The following is a 21430-nucleotide window of genomic DNA, read 5'->3' on the forward strand; positions in this document are numbered from 1 at the left end:
CATTCTTTTTCATTTCTGTTTCTTTATATGGTTCAATATTACAATTTTCATATGACACGAATTAATTGGATTGACAATAATGCCGCTCTTGCTTTGTATTTTGTGCCGTAACTGAGTGATAACTATTCCAGTCGTCTCCGCTATCAGATGTTTGTCACTATTTTGAACTTCAGATTCTTATACTAGGGTTTTTTGTGTTGTTTCTGTTTTAATATACACTAAAACATTGAAATTATTCTCAATGAATATAAAACGTATAACAAATATAACCTGTAAACTCTGGTCATAAAATGCAGGAACAAATTCATTCAACTTTTGAAGATCAAATGCTTTCAAATTATGTACCAGTATATGTAATGCTCCCAGTAAGTCACTAAAAGTTATATTTGTTTCTGCATACCTCTCCCAGTTAGCAGAATGTTTGCTCCATTTAAAATATGTGATGGTTTTTCCTCTCAGTTAGGAATTGTTACAGATAAAAATGTCTTAGAAGACGGAGTGAAACTGGAGAAACAACTCAGGAAGCTACACGAAGCAGGTGTCGATGGGGTTATGATTGATGTCTGGTGGGGCATAGTAGAATCCAAGGGGCCTGGACAATATGATTGGTCCGCTTATAGGACCTTATTTCAATTGGTTCAAAAGTGCAAATTGAAGTTACAAGTTATAATGTCGTTCCACCAATGTGGGGCGAATGTGGGGGATTCGGTTTTCATCTCACTACCTAAATGGGTCCTTGAAGTTGGAGAAAAAAACCCTGATATCTTTTACACCAACTATAAAGGTATCAGGAATAAGGAATGTTTATCCCTCGGGGTAGACAAAGAACCTGTGTTTCATGGACGAAGTCCGATTGAGGTCAACTTTCTCCTATACTTTTATTTCATATATTCTTGCTGTCTGCCAACTCTTTACGTTCCTTAAACATCTCTATTTACCAAGTCTTGTAACTATTCCGGTATAACTAATCACGTTCACGACCATTTAGCCATTTTGGGTCTACCCATGTCCAATTTTGGGTAGCTTATCATGAATTGAAAAGAACCTAGCATAAAAGAAAGCCAAAAGGAATTATGGTTCTTTTTGGTTTCCAACTGATAATATTTTTGCTTCTTTATGTTAAATTGATTGTTTATCATTTTGATCCAGCTGTATAGAGACTACATGAGGAGCTTCCGAGAGAATATGGAAGAGTTTCTTAAATCTCAGCTCATGATAGACATTGAAGTAGGACTTGGCCCTGCAGGAGAACTCAGATACCCCTCTTACACACAAAATGTGGGGTGGGTATTTCCTGGAATTGGAGAATTTCAGGTGGGTTTGGCGTTTTCTGATGAAGCTATTTGTGTGTAGTTCTAAATACATAATAACATAGAGTGTGTATTCAAGAGTAACATCAGTAATAACATGTCATCAGGTTTAAACTTATTTCAATAAAATCTTGCAGTGCTATGACAAATATCTTAAAGCTGATTTCAAAGAGGCTGCAGCAGAAGCAGGTCATCCTGAGTGGGAGCTGCCAGATAATGCTGGAAAACCGAACGATAAACCCGAATCCACAGAATTTTTCAAATCAAATGGAACTTATCAAACGGAGAAAGGCCGTTTTTTTCTGACATGGTATTCCAACAAGTTGTTGACCCATGGTGATGATATCTTGGATGAAGCCAACAAAGTATTCCTTGGTTACAGAGTGAAATTAGCAGCAAAAGTAAATTCTTTGAATGAATATAGTAGATGAGCATGTTTGTTTTTTTGCATGAATTACCTTATATTTTCATATGAAACAGGTTGCCGGAATCCACTGGTGGTATAAAACAGAAAGCCATGCTGCAGAGCTTACTGCGGGATATTACAACTTATGTCATAGAGATGGATACAGACCCATAGCAAGGATGCTTTCCCGACATAATGCTATTTTAAATTTTACTTGTCTTGAGATGAAAAATGTTGAGCAACCAGTTGAAGCCCAAAGTGGAGCCGAGGAACTTGTCAAGCAGGTAATTTGTTACCATTTGTTATTGACATTAATTACTAGTTGCTTACTATTTGTTATTGACATTAATTACTAATTTGTTACTATTAATTAATCAAATATACTAGTTGCTTACTATTTGTTATTGACATTAATCACGTTTTTTAAATTTTTTATCTGATAAATAATGAACTTTGACAGATATTAGGTTGGCATATATGTTAATACAGTTTTAAATAATGGATGTTTAACCCTGGAATTGCAAGAAAATTTAACAAGATCGAATAGGAAGCCATTAGGATAATTTCCTTGATGAACATTTCCCTTTCATTCTCTTTTTACGCGATAATCGATCAAACCACTCTAAAGCTTATGAAACTTCACATTCAGGTTTTAAGAAACTGCAAAATTTCCATCTTTACTTTCTCTTTCCTGAAAAACTTTTGTTTTGCTAAAAGGTGTAAGTCCTGACGTAGCCCTTCTGACATGATTCCCTTTCAAGCTACTGCTGATAACATGACAAGATCCCTTTCAAGCTAATGCTGATAACTTTTGTCAAGTGATACCAAATTCTTTCAGCTAATAAAGATTAAGTCAAGGAACTTTGTAACATTTTTTTCGTATTTTATTAACCAGTTCGCGTACAAGAAATTTATATTTAAAAAAAATTTAGTTAAAATTGGATTTTATAAATCATATGAATATAAAACTCTCTTCAATATTTTATTATTTCATTCAAACATTCACATTAAAGTATATTAGTCTTAATCTCTTAGCAACTAGTTCTAAATTAATATATCAAACTGCTAATCCCTTAGTCAATTTAACATACCATTTACATTAAGTCTGATATTAAGAATGATCAAGTTAGCAAAATTTGTCGTCTAGAACGTATCTCTTGCAACAATGATGTCTTGATGCCTTGAATATTCTCCTAAAGTTCCTGACATGCTGGCTTGGGGAGAAACATATGTTAGCACTCGACTTATGTATAAGTTCTTGTACAATTACCTAAACAACTTTTTTACTTTCTATTACAACTTTTCAATGAGAAAAACACAATATTTCATGAATAATTACAAATTTGAGCTAATTAATAAGCCTAAAAATATGTATTTTTTATTGTTATCAACTGTATGGCATGAGAATTAATAGTCTCGAGAAGCCTAGCACTTCAGGCCAACTAATAATATTGAGTAAATATTCGTGGCTAATATCAAGCTTTGTACTCGCAAATTAAAGAATATCTAATAATATTAATATATTTAATTTAAATGCTAGCTAAAGATTACTCCATGACCCACATAGAAATAGTTTCATTATACAATATGTCTTCTGATTGTTCCATATAGTATTGCTTGCAACATAGGACATGAATTCCTATTATGAAATAGCATAGAGAAATTACTAATGCATATGTTTTCTTTTAATTAACCATTTTATAATCTTTTCGTGCATAGTTTTAGTCAGTGCGTTCATTCTCCTGCAGGTTCTTAGTGGCGGCTGGGCGGAGAAGATTGAAGTTGCAGGAGAAAATGCACTCGCAAGATATGACCGTGAAGCTTATGACCAAATCCTTTCAAATACTAGACCGAACGGTGTTGTCAAATTTGGCCATCCAGCACGAAAAATGTATGGCGTGACGTACCTCCGTTTATCAGACAAGTTAATGAAGCAAAGAAACTTTGACATATTCAAAACCTTCGTGAAAAAGATGCATGCAAACCTGGTAAGCAACACCATTGCATTCGATGAACGATGGCAACCGTACTTATATAATCATAAGACTCTTTTATTGTAAAAAATTTACAGGATTACTGTTCGGACCCGGAAAGGTACTATCATTTCACAGAACCTATGGAGCGATCAAAGCCAAGGATTCCATTAGAGATTCTTCTGGAAGCAACGGAACCATTGGAGCCTTATCCATGGTTAAAGGAAACGGATGTAACCCGACGTGTGCTTGCTGGTTTTCTTCATTACATACTTGCTACTGTTTTACGCATACTCAGAATAAAAGTAAACTAGAAATGGAATGTAAAAGAATGATGGAATTGAGGAATAACAGAAGAAAAAAAAATGGGAAGGATGAAAACCTTGTTTATTTTGTCTTTCTTTAGAAACAGGGGTCGTGCGAGAAGCAGGATGGACAAATAGAATTGAATTGCGCTGCGTTACTAAAATTTATACAAAATTAAAAGTTAATTTGTTTAAACTGAACTATAAAACAGTTCAAACATACTAAACTGAACTGTCTTTTGTTTTATTAAACTGGACTTAACTGAACTACACCAAATTGTACTAAACTATAATATAAACTAAACTTAACTACTAACTATACTCATTTTAAATTGAATTGTACTAATTTTAACACTACTATAGTTTTTATTAAGCATTTTTTTCTAACTTTTCCACTTTCTTGAACCGCCAAAAACACATACAAATCTAATTATAAAAATTTATTACAAAAAGATTAATTATTTAAATTTTTAAATGGTAGCGTTTGATACCATGAAACAACGCGGTAATTATATTAAATAAATTATTAAAGTAACTTTTTAAATGAAATTAAAAAGTATAACAATGCATGTTCTTGAAGTTTTTAACCGATGGGTCCATTAAATAAAAAAAATTTAAATTTTACTTAAAAAATATTATGATTTTATAAATATTTTTTATTTAACATTTTTTTCTTTAAATATTTTTGAAAAATTTGTTTATTTGATTCTAGAGGAGAGTTTTTTTAGAAAATCTACTATCTACTATAATATAAAAAAGAATACTAAAATTTTATTTTAATATTTATTTTATTTTATTCTTAAGTGTTTTACAAATTAAATTTTTAATTATTTGATATTATTATTTTTTATTTTATTTATATTTCTTTTATTATTATACGTGTATTGAATTTATTTTATTTTTTATTTATTTATTTTATTTTATTTTATTTTATTTTTTAGTTTTTATTTATATTTATTTTCTCATGAATATTATTTTACTTTTATATTTATTTATTTTAATTTTTTATTTATATTTTTTTGTTTTATATGTGTATATAATTTATTTTATCTTTTTATCTACTTATTTTATTTTAAATTAATTTTTTATTTATATTTATTTTGTTACCTCATAAAATTATTTTATTAATCAATTATTTATTATTTATATTTTATTATGTGAAAATTAAACTAATATTTATTAATTATTATAATATAATAAAAGATTATACTAGAAAAGTTACTCTTAATAAATAAATGTTTGTTAATTATTTTGTCATTTGATATTTCTATAATATTAATTATTTTTTCTATATTACTATCTTTTTATGATATTTCATTATATAGTCATTTAATAGAATTTAACGTTACAAAATATATTTTAGTTTTATTCTATAAAATACTATCATTTAAAAATAATAATATTGATATTTATTTTAAAATTAGTTGATTTTTAAAATAAATAATTATTTTAGTGTGTGCGCTTACACACATTTTAATATCATTAAAAGTTTTTCTTAACATATTTTTACACATTTAATAATATGTTAAAGAATATAATATATTTAAAGTATTATTTTTTTATATAGTCTTTTTTTATGATTTCTATTACTTAATCATTTAATAAAATTAAATTTAAAAAAATATATTTTATTTTTATTTCTTAAAATAATATTATTTAAAAAGTAATATATTTTTATTGATAAAAAAAATATAAAAATTTGTGATAAAAAAATATCTTAAAAAATTCATTATTAATTTTTTTTGTGAATAGTTTCTTTTATTAATATTTTATTATTAAATAACATTTTCTTGGCAAGACGAAGCAGTTGAAGGGAAACTAAAGAAGAAGAAAGAGTAGATACAGATTGTAGTTAATTGAACCGAAAATGTTATAAGTTCAGTTTTTAAAAACTAAACCATAAAACAATATAAACTTTTAGTAAAAGTGGATCAGTTTTTTTAGTATAATATAGTATAATTACGGCTTAAATACTTACTTCGTCCTCCCGTGTTAAGAGGTGAATTTCTGTTTAGTACCCGGTTTTAAAAATGTAGACATTAGGTCTCAAAATTGTCAAAATTGTATGAATTGAGTCCCTTCCGTTAAATGGGCATAAACGGAGTTAACTCTCAGCTGACGTGACAAAGAAATCTTCATTTTTCTTCTTCCTTAGAAATGAGAGTTCTTTCATTACACAACTATTGTAGTGTCTGTCTCGTGACTGGGTCTTTTATTAGATTGGATTGAGAATAAGTTGGATAGGAAATTCTATTTGTAGAGAGAGAAAAAGGAGAAGAAAAATCTGCTATACAGGCTAATTGAATTGAAAATTGATGAGTGTTTCCACATTTTATCAATATTCTTTAGATAAATTAAAATTAATAGCTTGAATTTAGCTAATTCGCTTTCGTAATATTAAAAAAAAGTATTCTTTATATTTTCACATTCTATATTCTAATAAAATGAAAAAGTTTTTATTCTAAAATCGAATAAAAAAGAAAAAAAGTTATTTTCCTAATATGTCCCAGCTTTTTCTCTTTCCTGTATTTTTATTAAATATTTATTTATTTTTCTCTCTCCTTCCTCCGCAACCTCTACCTTCAGACCTTCAGAATAACCACTTCTCCGGTGAGTTCCCTCGCTCGTCTCACTTGCCTTCCTCGTCTCACTCGCTTGGATTATCCTCCAACAACTTCACCGGTCAAATCCCTTTCTCCTTCAACAACTTAACCCACCTCACCGGCCTCTTCTTAGAACCCAACGCCCGCAAGAAACGTAGATCTCTGTGGCTCGCCGTTGAAGGCTTGCAACCCCTTCTTCCCGGCTCCAGCGCCGTCTCCCTCCTCCAATTCGACCCCAGCCACGACGCTGGGGCATGTGTGTTCGGAAACGTGAAATCCGAGCTTGATGTTTGAGGGTCTGGATTCGGAGTGTGGTGATCTTATTTGGGGTTTGGACTCGATTTTGAAACGAGAGAACTGGTGTTCCGTGGAAGTTGCTGGGAAGTCGAGAAAGTCAGAGAAAAAATGGTCCATTGTTGCAGATGAGTGAGAAGTTGAAGATTGGGAACAAATGGAGTTTGATTCAGATGAGGTGAGATTTGGTTCCTCAAATAGAAAAGAGAAATTACTTTTGATGACATCAGAAGAGGGTGTGATCGAAAGAGGAGAGAGTTCTCTGAGATGGTGAAGTTTTATTTGATTAAGAGCAGAAAGTTGAAGAGGATTTGGATTTGACATACAGCGCTTGAAAATATACTGTTATATTGTTATTAAATTTTCAACATGCTAGTTTTTTATTTGAAAACAATGTTCCTCTGTAAATAAAAAGAAACAGAAAAAAAGTGAAAAAGAAATCGTGAAACTTATTTGTTACTGTTCTTTTGTAAAAGAAATTCTTTTTTTTTTGTGTTTGTTGCAATTATTAAAATTAAAAAATATAAATAATTGAAATTCGGACAAAAAATACATTTTCTTAATTATATTATAATACAAACATGTATGTGATATAAAACTAATCAAATCAGTTTTGCATTTTAAAATTCTATAAGAATGTGCCTTTTTTTAGTATATAATAAACTTAGCTGGAGTATTTGTTGTTAACTTAAAATGAAATTGTAGCCTGTTAGGAAGTGTTAAAACAATTTCATTTTTCATGTACTACTAAATCTAGCATAGAACAGTAACTATTTAACTTTAATTAATAATTTGATCTTTTTATTTAGATGCTTGATTCATTTTGATTTTAATTTTGGTTTTTATTTAATTGGGTTTCTATTTTATTAAAATAGATTTAATGGTATATATTAAAATATATAAATACTGATTTAGAAATGGTTTCTTATGAAGAAGAAGATGGAGAAGGAGCGTGTGCTTGAGATGTTTAAGAAGCTGAAGGAAGATTTTGAGTGTGTAAGAGATAGTGAAAAATGAAGATATATAATTAGAAAAGATTTTCATGTTTCAACTAGGTGCTTCCAATGATATAAAAAAGATTAAAAAAGAGAGAAAAAGCTGTGGCATTTCAGGAAAAGCAGAGGAGAGAGAAGAAAAAATAAAGATTTATTTTCCACGTCAGCTGAGAGTTAACTCTGTTTCTGTCCATTTAACGGAAGGGACTCAATCCATACAATTTTGAGACCTAATGTCTACGTTTTTAAAACTGGGTACTAAACAGAAATTTATCTCTTAACACGGAGACGAAGTAAGCATTTAAGTCTATAATTAACTATAGTGCGGTACAAATCAGTTATTTTTGTCCAACCCAATGGAGAAGTAAACTTCTATAATAATAAACAATAATTACACTTGTAAAAATGTAGTTGATGTTTAATAATGTCCTAATTGTTTCAAAGTTATTGAACCGAGCCTCACTCACACATGCATGTTGTTTTTCTACCGTTGGGCTGGACTGGGATGCTAAAGACTAATCGAAATTGGTCTCAACGAGTTGGGCTGACCTGGAAAGCATCTTACAAGGATCTGGGGCTACTGCTAATCTGCTAACAAATACCTTTTCTCTAACTACACCTTCACGTTAGTATGTAATTTTTTGTTTTCAAAATACCTTAAAATAAAAACAGAAGAATTCAAAATATCGTAAGAAATCAGCATCTATTATATTTTTCTTTTCAAACTAAAATAGTCGTGTCATTTAATTAAAACAATAACTTTGATATAAGATAGAAATTTATAACATAAATATTCTTTTCTCTTTAAAAATATTTTTATCGTGTATTAAATTATTTTGTTAGAGAAAGTGATAAATTGTCAACATACATAATTGTTTATACTGTTTATAATGTTTATAATAAGTTTTCTAACTTTTATAATAACTATCTTTAAACAATATTACAAAATATACAAGAAACTCAAAAATCAACATTCAAAAATATCAATAATATAAATAGAATTTTATAATTAGGAGTTTCATTATCTAATTTAAAACTTCATAGAATTTCCTCTACATTCTTTTTATAAATTCTAACTCTTTATTCATCTATTGGAAGATCAGAGACCGCCTGAAGATCCCTTGAAGCGAGATCTTCATTTCTAGTCGATTGATTTCAGCTATAAAGTAAGTTTATCTCTATCTTTTTTCCCTAAATTTTGATGTTTTTGCATGTAGGAGTTTCTTTCACTCTTTTGAAGTCTTAGTCTTCTCTAAGACTCTTTGTTTATCAATAGTACTATACTTTGATCAAATTGTCATGAATTGTAATAACAAATAGAGATCTTGGAGCCGTAGGAGAAATTTTAGAATTCTTGAAACTGTTGGGGCGCCAACTGGATAATTGAAGCTAGTTTATTTGGTATGGATTTAATATGTATGTGAAAATTTGATGTTTGTATGATGTGATGATTGATTTGTGAACTTTAATTGAATCGTGAAATTTGGTATGTTAGATGCTTGAAAAGGGTAGTGTGTTGAATTGAAAACTTATGCATATTGGTGTGTGGTGGTTTGATGATATGAAAAATTGTTTATTGATGTACTTTGACCGTGGGTTGGAATAAATTAAAAGAAGAGTGAGTTTTGGATATAAATGGAGTTTTGATAGGTAAAAGTTTGAGATCATGGTGTTAGGAAAGTCTGCATTTTTGGGAATAGTCTTGTAGCCATTTAAGACTTAGTTGGCCTCTTTTTGTAATAAAAATATGATGGTAAGTATTTATTAAACTTTAAATCCTAAACCTTAGACGTTTTATATAAGGATTTACTTCTTTTGAAATATTATATGTTTAGAAAATCGTACAGATATGTTTTATTGATATAATTATCACTTTAGATAACTGTAAAACTAAATTCTATGTTTTCTTTGCTATCTACTCTATAATATCAAAACATCTATGTTTTGTTTAATAAATTACTCTACTAAATGGATGTTATATATATATATATATATATATATATATATATATATATATATATATATATATATATATATATAATATAATTAACTATAAATTCAAATTATACAAATGAATTAACATAATTAAGGAAATCTTTTGATAATTGTCTCAAATTTATTTAAAACATAAATTTTAGTTTATTCATAGTATATAAACCTTTTTTATATTGACAGTATAAAGATATAAGTTGATATAATAATTAGTTATTCTAAAATCTACCTGTTTCAAAGAAAAGTTAATAATTATAAAAATTAATTTAAGATATCAGCCCTTATTATAATTCTCTTCAATATAAATTAAAATACTAATAAAATATATTTATAAATATTAATATTTTTAAAATATACTTATAAATTAAAACAATAAATAAAAATATAATTTTTAAAATATCAATAACTACCCTTTTTTATTTAGTTTTATAAGTTTGATGCACTTCTACTATCAAATTGTACTAAAAAATTAAATAAAGAAATATGTTACTAAAAACGCAAATTTTAACTTTCTCCTAAATATTGGGCAACAATACGTTTTATTGTGTCGAACTATAAAACTAAATCCTAAGAAATTATTGACCAAGTAATGTAAAATAGTCAAAAGATATTTATTTCAACTCATCAACTGTAAAAAGCACGAATTTCATACAGTTCGTTGAAGTTAAAAAAAAAATCTCAGACTTTAATGTACAGGTTTTAAAAAATAAGATATAAATCATGGCTTGTTTTATGTGCAAGTTCAATATATAAAAAAACACATGCAACGAAGACATAATTTCTAATTATTTGTGAAATGACTTTAAATTGATGAAGTCGTACTTACCAGAACTTACCTATATGATTTTTGAAATTATTTAAGAAATGAATTTAAAATTTAACCATTATTCTTCTGTGATCCTCTCTGAATGATTCTTTCATTGAGATGTAAGAGTTGGAGCTATACGTGTGGAGAGAGGAAGGAAGCCAACAATTACTCATGCCTTCTTCAGATTGCTTTGTGCTTGGATTAGGGATATCTTGTGCTCCACAATTATTCAAATTTACTCGCAATAATTTTTATTTGTATTATATTTTAGAATTAATTTTTTATCTGACTTTATATTTTATAATATTAATTTTTTTATAACTAAAAACATAAAATTAAAAAATATGTATGGATATCACGAATACTTAAGATAAAAAAGATATGGAAATAATATTTTAATGATATCAAGCAATGAGAAAGACAAAGAATTTTTTTTTTTCAAATGGAATGAGTCCACCCTATGTCTTTGTCATCCTTTGGTGACAGTGTCATTCTCCATTCTCATAAAAAATAGTTTATTTTAATATAAAATCTAAAGATTAATTTTTAACTTTCGAATTATGTAATTTAAAAATAAAAATAATTTTTAAATTGTATAATTTGATAATTATTATTTTCTTTAAAAAGAATTTAAGTTACACAATTTAAAAAAGTTTATAGGGTTGAAAAAGAATAAGTTTCACTGTCATATATTCATTTTCAAAGAAAAAAATTGCATTTTCATCTCTATATATAAATAATAGGTATTAAATTTTTGTTTCATCATCATCTTCACTAGATAATGAATATATATTAAAATCCGTATTTGTATCTGTTTTGTTATCTATTTCAATATTAACTAATTAATTTTTATAAAATCAAAAAAATTACAGTAAAAAAATATAATATTATCAAATATTTAATATTAAAAATAGAGAATTATCATTTTTTTAATATCAAATATTTAGAAAAAAGATTATAATCGTATATATTTCAAATTAAAATATCAAATAAATTTTCATGAGAACTAAAAAATTTAAATAATTTGCAAAAGTTAATGAAACCTAGTTAATAAAAATTAAAATTATTTTTAAAAAATATAAAAGGAAAACAAATATTCAAATTAAAAAATATTAAAAATGTCTCTTTACTTTAATTTTTTAAATTCTAATAAAATATATTTCTTTTATACACCAACAAAAATTATAATATTTGATCAAAATTACATAAAGAAAAAAATTAAATTAATAATAATTAAAATTTAACATAAATCTTTAATATTTTGAACTTCAATATATATTGGATGGTAATAAAAAAATTGATGACAATTATATTAAATTATTATATTATAATAAATAAATTTTATTTATATAATTATATGGATAAAATTACTGAATAAAAATAATTATATCAAAATATCAAAATGATATTCTACATGATAAAAATAAACAACAACAAAAATATTAAAAAAATATCAAATGTGTGTCTTAGGAATAATTTCATAGACTATTTGAAAAAAAACAAATATATAATTAAGATTATTCAAGAGTACGATAAGGTAAAAAATATATTAGAGATATAAGAAAATTGTTCAAATATCAACTATTAAAAGATAATAAAACTATTTTAGCAAAACAAAGAGTTATTCAAATAATAAAAAAATTAATAATAAAATAAAGAAGATAAATTGTTTATGTTACTTTTGTTGTTCAACACTTAAATTGAGAGTTAAACATCCTCGTGTGAAAAAAATACACAATAAATAAAAATATTAAAAATATATATATAAATGTGAGATAAAAAATATTTAATTAACATATATTATTTGAATATAATTATACAAATATTGTGATAAGAAAAAAAATATTTCAGAAATATGAATAAATTTCATAAAAAGGATAAGTACGGAAATGGGTATTATGCTAGGTACAAAGACACTGTAGGATAAATATGTACTTAGTAATACTCATCACCATATACAATTGAAAAAAATCAAATTTTACTCATCTCTAATTAATGCATGGATTCTTCCTCAAAACGAAAACAAAGTCGACCAATATTTACAAAGAGAGATTTAGTTCTCAGTCAAATGACTTATAAATTATTAATGCAAAAATTTATTCTTTTGAAAAAAAACTTTTAAATTACATAATTAATAAACTATTTTTTTTAAAAGTGAAACTACAAAATCCAACTGTAACCATTTTTTCTATTATTTGGTTATCATATCTTATTATTCTAGTTAACTATTTTGGGTAAATTTTATTCACTTATTACAAAATTTTAAGTTTTTAATTATTGTTATCTTAAGAGTATTATTTATGTTTATATGTGTCATTAAATGTATTTAGTATTTTTTTTATACGAGAAAATATTCTCTCTTTTTTTAATATCATTCCATTACATTAACTCCTACAATAACTTTCTTAAAGAAAAATACTAATAGAAAACATAAAACTATCATATTTAATTATCTTTCTTCTTATTTACCTTGATTTATTACCTTTATTAATTTGTTATAGTTTCTCAATAAAAGAGTAGTGTACAAGAGTTATATGTAAAATTTGTAATACCAAAAGACGTAACACATGGATGCATGTGTGTTTCCCCTGTGCCAAAATTAGGTAAGTAGAGAAATGTTGAATACAAGAATGCTTAATAGTATAAATAATTTTCTTGAACTGGTTTCAGAGGTGTTTTTATTAGAAATTTAAATATAAATGAAAGAATAAATTAAATAAAAAAATTGATAATATATAAAAAAAAATAAGATTAACAAAGATTAAATTTTAAAGTTTTACGGTGTGAGATAAAAAAATTCCAAGAAGCAACAAAACCACTTGAGCCTTTTCATGGTCCAAGCAAACAGAGTCGAGCCTGAATGAAATTACCGTCTTTCTTGATTGCATAATTGCTATTATGTTACGTGCATTAAGGCTAAAGCTAAACTTAAAATAATATAATTATAGCAGGATGAATAGTGGAGAATTTAAAAGAATGTCTAAAATAATAATGCTTAATCATTGTTTTGAAACTAAGTTTAACTGTAATCAATCAACTACACATGTTAGTGGATGAATAATAAGACTGGTTCTATTTTTGTTTAATCTAACTCAGTACACATTTGGTAAAGCAAAAGATTTAAAAATGGAAGAAAAAAGGGAGCAGAAGCGGCCTCAAAGTTCAGTTATCTTAATGAGTAATTAAGAGGCAGTGGAAGAAACGTAATACACAACACTGAATAGGGCATGCACAAAGCACAAAATTCCACCAATGGATAGGAAGTGATGGTGAGTGAAACCACATGAACCACTTGACTTGTTGTTTGATGAAGTTCCTATCACCAGCATGCTCAATCCAACAGCCAACACAATCCTGATCAACAAATCGTATGTATATGTTATGAAATTGTTCATCACACTACAAGATATTATACATTTAACATTTCTCCAAAAGAGGAGGCATTACCATGTTAAAATGAGAGAAGCTATTGAGAGCTGTCTATTGGGAGAAGCCTTATCAGGTTGTGGTTGAGAACAAAGGCAACTGAAGCCACCAACCAAATTCAGTATAACATGAGCTAATGCCAAAAGCACTGCTGCAGCCAACCCCAACATGAATGCCTTATGGCTTGGATCTTTACACTCAAATATCCACAATCTCAAGTGCTTAACCTGTTCAATTCGTTAAAAGCTAAAACAACTATTTCATCTCTCTACAAACTTGAAAAACAAAACATGTTCTTCGAACATACCTTGTTTTGTGCAATTTCAGCTTCAATGCCTAGAATCCCAGCTGCAATATCCATGACCACAAGCAAGAGGCATAAAAAAATTGCTGCTCCTCTGTTCATTTTGTTGGAGAACTGAAAGTGTTTGTTTCTGGTTTGATTGTTGGGAAGAGAGGTAAACACTGAATGGTACACAAAGTATATATAGAATAGAACTAGATTGGTAGAAGGTGGGATAAGTGGGAAAATCCTTTTCATACGAACTGGACAATCTAAACTTTGGTTTGCTTTTGTGTCTTTTTTTTTCCTCTGATGTTGGATTCGTTTGATAGGGTGCAAGGAAAGCAGGGCATAAACCAGCTCATAAAATAGCGTCGCTGTAGGTACTACATAGTGGGCCAAATGATTGTGGAATAGGTAACATTTCTTTATTAATAAATGCTCATAATTAACTTTTCTTATAAATTTATAGACTCATTTTATTATAAATACAACGAAAAAGGTTCTTTACACTTGACACTTACACAAAAGTAAAATGGTGATAAAAAAAATATTGTATTTATAAAAAAAAAGTAAAAAATAGAAAAGAACAATATAAAAGGACAACAAAAGAATTTTAGGTGTCAAATCTCCATCGTCCTAAATGCAATCATCTATAATCTTTATAATAATAAATTATAAATGAAAAGGTTCAAATATAAGAATATATATATATATATATATATATATATATATATATATATATATATATATATATATATATATATATATATAAAGAGATAAAAAGTTACATATAACATTGTTTTAAATATTTCAAAAGGCCAAATTTGTAAAAGACTAAAAACAAACATATCCTCCAAATATGAATGAGTTACATTAATTACCAATATAATACTTTTTATAACAAATTATTAGTACGAGGTTACATGTTCTTATCGTATACTTAAAATATAAAATAAATAAATAAAATTTATCTCTCCCAAATACTACATAGTATCTTATTATGAATTTTCTTATTTTTTTCTGCTTTCATTTTGCTTTTCATTCAGTCAAGTAACCAATGCAATGGTATCAAACGAGCACATGATTTCGTAATATAAGCCATGTATGCACATGAGCGATGGCATCAACGATAAAGCCAAGAATATTTAGTGAGGTGTCACTAATGTTGTAAATGATACTCTACTCTCACGAAAAACAATTTTTTTATTCTAATCTTAGAATAATTAGTACCTTATTTTAAAATTCATTAAACAAGTAGTGACATAATATTCCTTTTATTTTCCAAACTCGTGTACACTTTACGATAATAAATGATATACATATATAAAATTGAAATTGAAATTGGAAATTGAGATGGATACATTTGGAAGAAAGAAAATATCCTTGTCTTAGAAAAAAGATACATGAATACATGATGAATACCTATATGTGTGAGAAAAAGTATATATATGTGGTCTCAATCAGACAACCATGGTTTATGTTTGATGGCACTATGGACCTTTCCTTATTAATTAAGCGAACGTAATTTCATCACATAAAAGCTTATTAAAGCACTGATTGGAATAAGCAAAAGTGATTAATACTATTCTATAAACATTATTTAACGTTCAATGAGTCTTCTTTCAAGAATCTGTCACAAAATATAAATTTTAGAAACTTAACATGAGTAAATTATATGGAATTATGTATTATATTCTTAACGTGCTTCTATGATATTTCCTTAATAGGGGCTAGCATTTTAGATTTTAAAAGTTCCTTTAAAATGAACTAAAAATTGAGATTAAGATTGTTTTGTTGTGTATTTGTTTATCTTGAAGTTACTTTTTTTAATAAAGGTTGGGAATTAGAGAAGGTAATTAAGGTTGTTGTCATATTTTATAATCCCAATTAATAGTTTTAATTAATATATGTCTATATATAACCATACATGACAATACAAATTGGTGGAATCGAAAGCAAATGGGAAGTAAACAGTGAGAAGACCACTTAAAAGAAAATAATTAAGTTTACATAACAACTATCATTAAATTCAAGGACCCATATTTAAGTTTACCCAACACAATTTTCATCAAATAATTAAGAAAACATAAAAATTAAGATAATTTTAGAAATTTAAAAGAATCATGTTTATGAAATAACTAAGTATTACTTAATCTAGTTCCCGAAGATAAGAATTTCTAATAGGGAAAACTTTTTACTTTTAAAACTTTAATTAACTACTTGCGCACCATGAAAAAATAAGTTAAACAAACGTTAATTAAGATAAGCAAAGAGGGAGCAACTTAATATTTGAGATATAATAATCAAAATAAAACTCACAAATATTTTTATTTAATCAAAATTATACCAAAATAAATACTGGAGCTCTTGTTAGTTATATATATATATATATAATATGGTGGAAAAGGATTAGGGAAACAAAAACTTCCCTTCCCTAACCTTGTATTCAAACAAAATATAAAAGAAAATAAATAAATAAATAAAGATACATATTTATTTTTGTTTTAGTATCACATCATCACTCTTTTTTTAATAAATTTCTTTCCAAATTTCGAATAAACTGGCAGGCTTCTCGAATTACACCAAATTCAATTCACCACGGCACCAATGAATTTAACCTATAATCACCTAATCAAGCCACAGAAGAAGTATATAAACCATTGCGCCGGTTCAAGTTCTGAATTAGAAATACATGAACCATTGCACCAGTTCAAGTTCTGAATTAGTTGAACAAAAAGAATCTTATGCCAATTAGACAATCAAGTTAGCTGCATCCAATAGAATTCACTTTGCACCAACTAAACAAACAATTCCATGATGATCTAATTTGCTGCACTGCCATTGAATTCTTTAATTATTCCATTCAATCTAACCACATCAAAATCAATGGCATTAGGCACCGTACAACAACACCAATGAATTACCACAATTGCTTAAAGAATCAAATCGAATTTCTCCTCCTGCTGCTTGCTGAATTTTCTTAGCAATTGAATTCTCTATTTCAATCATTATATGGCACCAAAATTATGGAATTGATTTGAATAAAAAATCAATCAATAACTGTACCGCTCAAGTTCAGTTAATAATCACGAGCCAACTGCTTCTTATTAGGAGCTTGATCGATGATAGAAAAAGCCACCGTCAGTTCAATTTAACTGCACTGCGCTTGTTAAACGCTTGATAAAACGTCCGGAGCACAACAATCACAAAACTGCATCCACTGGCTTGTCTCTACTGTTGTGGAATTTAAATGCATTGAACGTACTCACTTGTTTTGATTCAAACTGCAGTTTCTGAATTAATTCAATCACAGAAAATATCAACTGCTTGCTTCCAAAACACTCGAGCAACGAAGCAGACTTTGGATCAATTGCTTCATACAAAATGCTCCAACTCATGCTTGATCAATTGAACTGCTGCTTGACAAATTCGTCTGAACAAAACGATTGAAACAGATGATAAAGCATAGATTCGCTTACATTCGACGCAGAGTCAAATTCCAAATATTGGACGAAATGCTTCAGTGACACCTGATTGATTCTTGAACTGAACGTAAATTTCAGCGTCACCTCCAGAATTCCGCTTGTTAATTGCACCGAGCAATTCATGTTGTCTTCACTCGAAACAGCTACTGCTTTGCGGATTCAGGTTCCAATTTAGTTTAATTATTGCACTGAAAAATACCGAATCAATTGCAATTGACAAGAGCAGCACTGCATTTGAAATGTCAAAGGCTCTGATAATTGAATTCACCGTAAGTGTGATTACTCCACCTGTAACTGGCCAGCATCGCTAGGAGATCTTCAATTCAAATTATTTGCTAATTCAAATTCCAAATCCAAAAACGCACCACAACACTTTCACCACATGCGCCAGTTTCAGTTTGCACTTTACATGAATTAAAATTCAATTCTGTTCACCTCTGCACGTGAATCCGTTCTGCCTCTACGAATCACGTGAATTTAATCCATCGTCGCTTAATCAACGAATGCGGTCCTTCAATGAAAGACGCCTGCCATTTACCAATCACCGAACAAACATCACAGAATGTTACAGAAATGTTGGATCTGTCATCAAAATGTTGGATCTAAGCTTCGATAACCAAATACGAATATTCGACTTGTGTTTAGATTGAGATTAGAACCTGTTAGGGATTTTGATTCAATTTTCTATCACAAACTAACAATGGAAACTCTGAATTTTGATCCAGAAATTATGGAAGCTTACTACTGAGAACAAATTAAATCCAAGAAGATTACTTGAATGTGAAGATTTACTTCTAAGAGATGAGACAGAATTAAACACATTTCAGTAGGTAAACAAAACATGATAGAAGACATTATTTGACGAAAACATGAAGCGAATGATAACAAGACAATAAGTTCAAGACAGAGAACAAAGAAGAAAAGATGGAGAAACTTATAATAAGAATGCAAGAGTCTTATATTAGAACCAAACATAAAAACTAATACCAGGAACAACTAATCTTTTCTTGCTAATATAAAAAATACACATTTATTTTATTTTCAGCATCACATCACCATCACGCTCAATTCACCAACCAACACAATCTTGATCAAACACACAATTAAAAGGAGATAAACAAAAACAAGGTATAGAATAAAAAACATGGCCCCCAAATTTTGTAATGGTTTTTCTCATAACATCGTTTATCACATTCCAAATTTCTTTGTTTCTCTCTTAATGGTACATTAAACATTTCTCCTTATTCTTTTTCTCTAAAACAATAGTGGAGGCAATGAGACATTACCATGTTAAAATGAGAGAAGCCATTGAGAATTGTCTATTGGTAGAAGTCTTATCAGCCTCTTGTTGAGAACAAAGGCAACTGAAGCCACCAACCAAATTCGCTATAACATGAGTAAATGCCAAAAGCACTGCTGCAGCCAACCCCAGCACGAGGCCTTGTGGCTTGGATCTTTACTCTCAAATATCCACAATCTCAACTACTTAAGCTGGTTAATTGGTAATCAACTAAAACAACTATTGCATCTTAATAGAAATATCAAAAGAAAAAAAAATAAAAAATTTTGAATGTACTTATAGAATTAGCTTCAAGCATGCCTTAGTTTTGTGCAATTTCAGCTTCAATGCATAGAATCACAGCTGTGACATCCATGACCTTAAGCAAAAAGCACAAAAAAATGTCTCACCACTTACATAATCTTTCCTGTGTAGTTTAATTCAGTGTTAGCATTCTCATGCAGGTCCTTACTGGAGGCTGGATGGAGTACCTTTAAGCTAATTGCAGGGAAAAAAGCACTTGCAAGATATGACACTGAAGCTTATAACCAAATGCTTCAAAGTGCTAGACGGAATCCAAGACCTAAATTGTATGGCGTCACACAAGTCCGTTTATCAACTGAGTTAAAGCAACAAACAACACACTCTGGCAAGCAACATTACTGCATTTAATCAATGTCGTTCGAAGTGTAAAATCAAAGAGTTATATACCTTATTGCGAAAAACATACAGGGTTACAGAAAAAGTACTCCCACTTTCACATCATCCCAATACCAAAAGAAAAACATCAATAAAGTAATAACCCAATCACCCAACAAAATTATGAAAAAAAGAGAGTAAGAGTAATAAGAATCACTCAGATCCGATACCAATTTTCCTTTTCCTTTTGGACCCAATTGTCATCTGAAAAATGCGATACATAGCTACACAAAAACATGCACAGGAGCTTGTGCCACCAGCGCCGACCCTGGTGTAGGTGTATTAATAGGTGGCCCCGCCACACTTGGAGGATTTGGAGGGGCAGATTCCTCCGGCGGAGGTGGCGGCGGTGGCGGCGACTGCTGCATTGGCGGCGGCGGCGGAGATGGGTTGGTGTCGGAAGGAGGAGGAGGGGTTGGATTTGTAACCGGAATGGTTGGTGGGGTAGGGGGGTATTGAAAGGAGGGAGGTGGGGTTGGTGGATTGAAATTGGGGGCGGAGATTGCAGGTGGAAGTAGATGTGAGCAAGACCCATCAGAACATTCATTTGCAGTTGTGTGGTGGCGGCGGCGTAGGATCCCCAATCCCAAAACCAGACCCAGAACAACGAGCACCGTGACTATGAAAATGAAGATCTTTGTTGCTTTCCCCACGTAGCACATTGTCTTGTTCTTTTTTCTCTGCAGCTTGGAAAACAGATTTCGTAAATGTCGAAGATTGTGGGGCTTTGTCTGTGTGTCCTACCCTGAAACTTGATTTCCTTTTCAGTACAAGTTCTTCTCCCAGTATTCGTTCATCTGCTTCAGCAGTGACTGTGTGTGGGTCTTCTGCTTTCTTTTTCGTCTTTTTCCATTGTTGCGTTCTTCTATGCTCTTTCCATGCTCCCTACAATGCACCTGCCCTTTCCTTAACGGCTAGAAACACAGTAATTCACGAGAGGTGCATAAACCTATCATTTTAAATGTTAATAGCTTAAATCAGAGATTAAAGACCAAACAGCTTTTATTATACTCCAAGGTTAGATTATTCTTAAATTAAATAATAGCATGTAATAACCGATTTTCTGGTCAACTAATCTTCTGAAAAAAAAACTGCCATGAACAACTCTGATATACACACACATACTCCATCTAGCTAAACATTATGATCATGGTTGCACAAACTTTATGCAGGTATGCGACGTCAAAGAAGACTCTTTCGTATTTAAATTTAAATTCAATTTATATCCATTAATTTATTAAAATCTTAAAATGTGTAATATATAATATATAAAGACAGTGGACAAGAATATAGAAAATCCACCTCTATTAATGGTAACAAACTGCTTCAACTACCACCAATAATAAAGCCAAAAAAAATCATCAAGAGAAGTAATAATATTAACTATCATGTTAACATATATGATTATAAAATAGAAGTTAAATTGATTATTTTAGAACGTTTAAAAAAATGAAAAATGATTACACTTTTAACTTCATAACTTTATATATAATCATAATTAATTACAAGGTGAATATTTCTATAATGATATTTCTCTATTCTATGAATAGATTTACTTATATCATTCAT

At 28.9% G+C, this 21430-nt stretch overlaps 3 protein-coding genes across 3 annotated transcripts; 1 reads left to right on the forward strand and 2 right to left on the reverse strand.

Moving 5' to 3' along the window:
- Positions 1-308: 308 nt before the first annotated feature.
- LOC108332883 (beta-amylase) lies at positions 309-4041 on the forward strand. The gene is made up of 7 exons (XM_017568180.2): positions 309-365; positions 460-858; positions 1150-1314; positions 1448-1711; positions 1791-2000; positions 3465-3704; positions 3788-4041. Exons 1-7 carry the CDS (start codon positions 327-329, stop codon positions 4001-4003), a joined length of 1533 nt encoding a protein of 510 aa, XP_017423669.2. The 5' UTR covers positions 309-326; the 3' UTR covers positions 4004-4041.
- A 9642-nt stretch (positions 4042-13683) lies between these two features.
- LOC108333706 (protein VASCULATURE COMPLEXITY AND CONNECTIVITY) lies at positions 13684-14662 on the reverse strand. Its single transcript, XM_017569184.2, has 3 exons — positions 14420-14662; positions 14134-14339; positions 13684-14040 (listed from the first exon to the last, which is right to left on the reverse strand). Exons 1-3 carry the CDS (start codon positions 14651-14653, stop codon positions 13869-13871), a joined length of 612 nt encoding a protein of 203 aa, XP_017424673.2. The 5' UTR covers positions 14654-14662; the 3' UTR covers positions 13684-13868.
- Positions 14663-20085: 5423 nt separating this feature from the next.
- LOC108332880 (leucine-rich repeat extensin-like protein 3) lies at positions 20086-20523 on the reverse strand. Its single transcript, XM_017568179.1, has one exon. The coding sequence runs from the start codon at positions 20521-20523 to the stop codon at positions 20086-20088; it is 438 nt and encodes a 145-aa protein (XP_017423668.1).
- Between the last annotated feature and the right edge of the window lie 907 nt (positions 20524-21430).

Source organism: Vigna angularis, chromosome 11 (genome assembly GCF_016808095.1).
Source record: "Vigna angularis cultivar LongXiaoDou No.4 chromosome 11, ASM1680809v1, whole genome shotgun sequence".
NCBI classification, from domain to species: Eukaryota; Viridiplantae; Streptophyta; class Magnoliopsida; order Fabales; family Fabaceae; genus Vigna; species Vigna angularis.

Bases quoted from the DNA above. Each gene is read 5' to 3' on its own strand.
- LOC108332883 (XM_017568180.2), top strand. From the start codon at position 327: ATGCTTTCAAATTATGTACCAGTATATGTAATGCTCCCA. The intron at 1,712-1,790 runs GTAAATTCTTTG...CATATGAAACAG, and splicing joins GAGTGAAATTAGCAGCAAAA to GTTGCCGGAATCCACTGGTG. The intron at 2,001-3,464 runs GTAATTTGTTAC...ATTCTCCTGCAG, and splicing joins CCGAGGAACTTGTCAAGCAG to GTTCTTAGTGGCGGCTGGGC.
- LOC108333706 (XM_017569184.2), bottom strand. From the start codon at position 14,653: ATGAAAAGGATTTTCCCACTTATCCCACCTTCTACCAATCTAGTTCTA. The intron at 14,340-14,419 runs GTATGTTCGAAG...CGAATTGAACAG, and splicing joins CTGAAATTGCACAAAACAAG to GTTAAGCACTTGAGATTGTG. The intron at 14,041-14,133 runs GTAATGCCTCCT...TTTGTTGATCAG, and splicing joins GCTTCTCTCATTTTAACATG to GATTGTGTTGGCTGTTGGAT.
- LOC108332880 (XM_017568179.1), bottom strand. From the start codon at position 20,523: ATGTGCTACGTGGGGAAAGCAACAAAGATCTTCATTTTCATAGTCACG.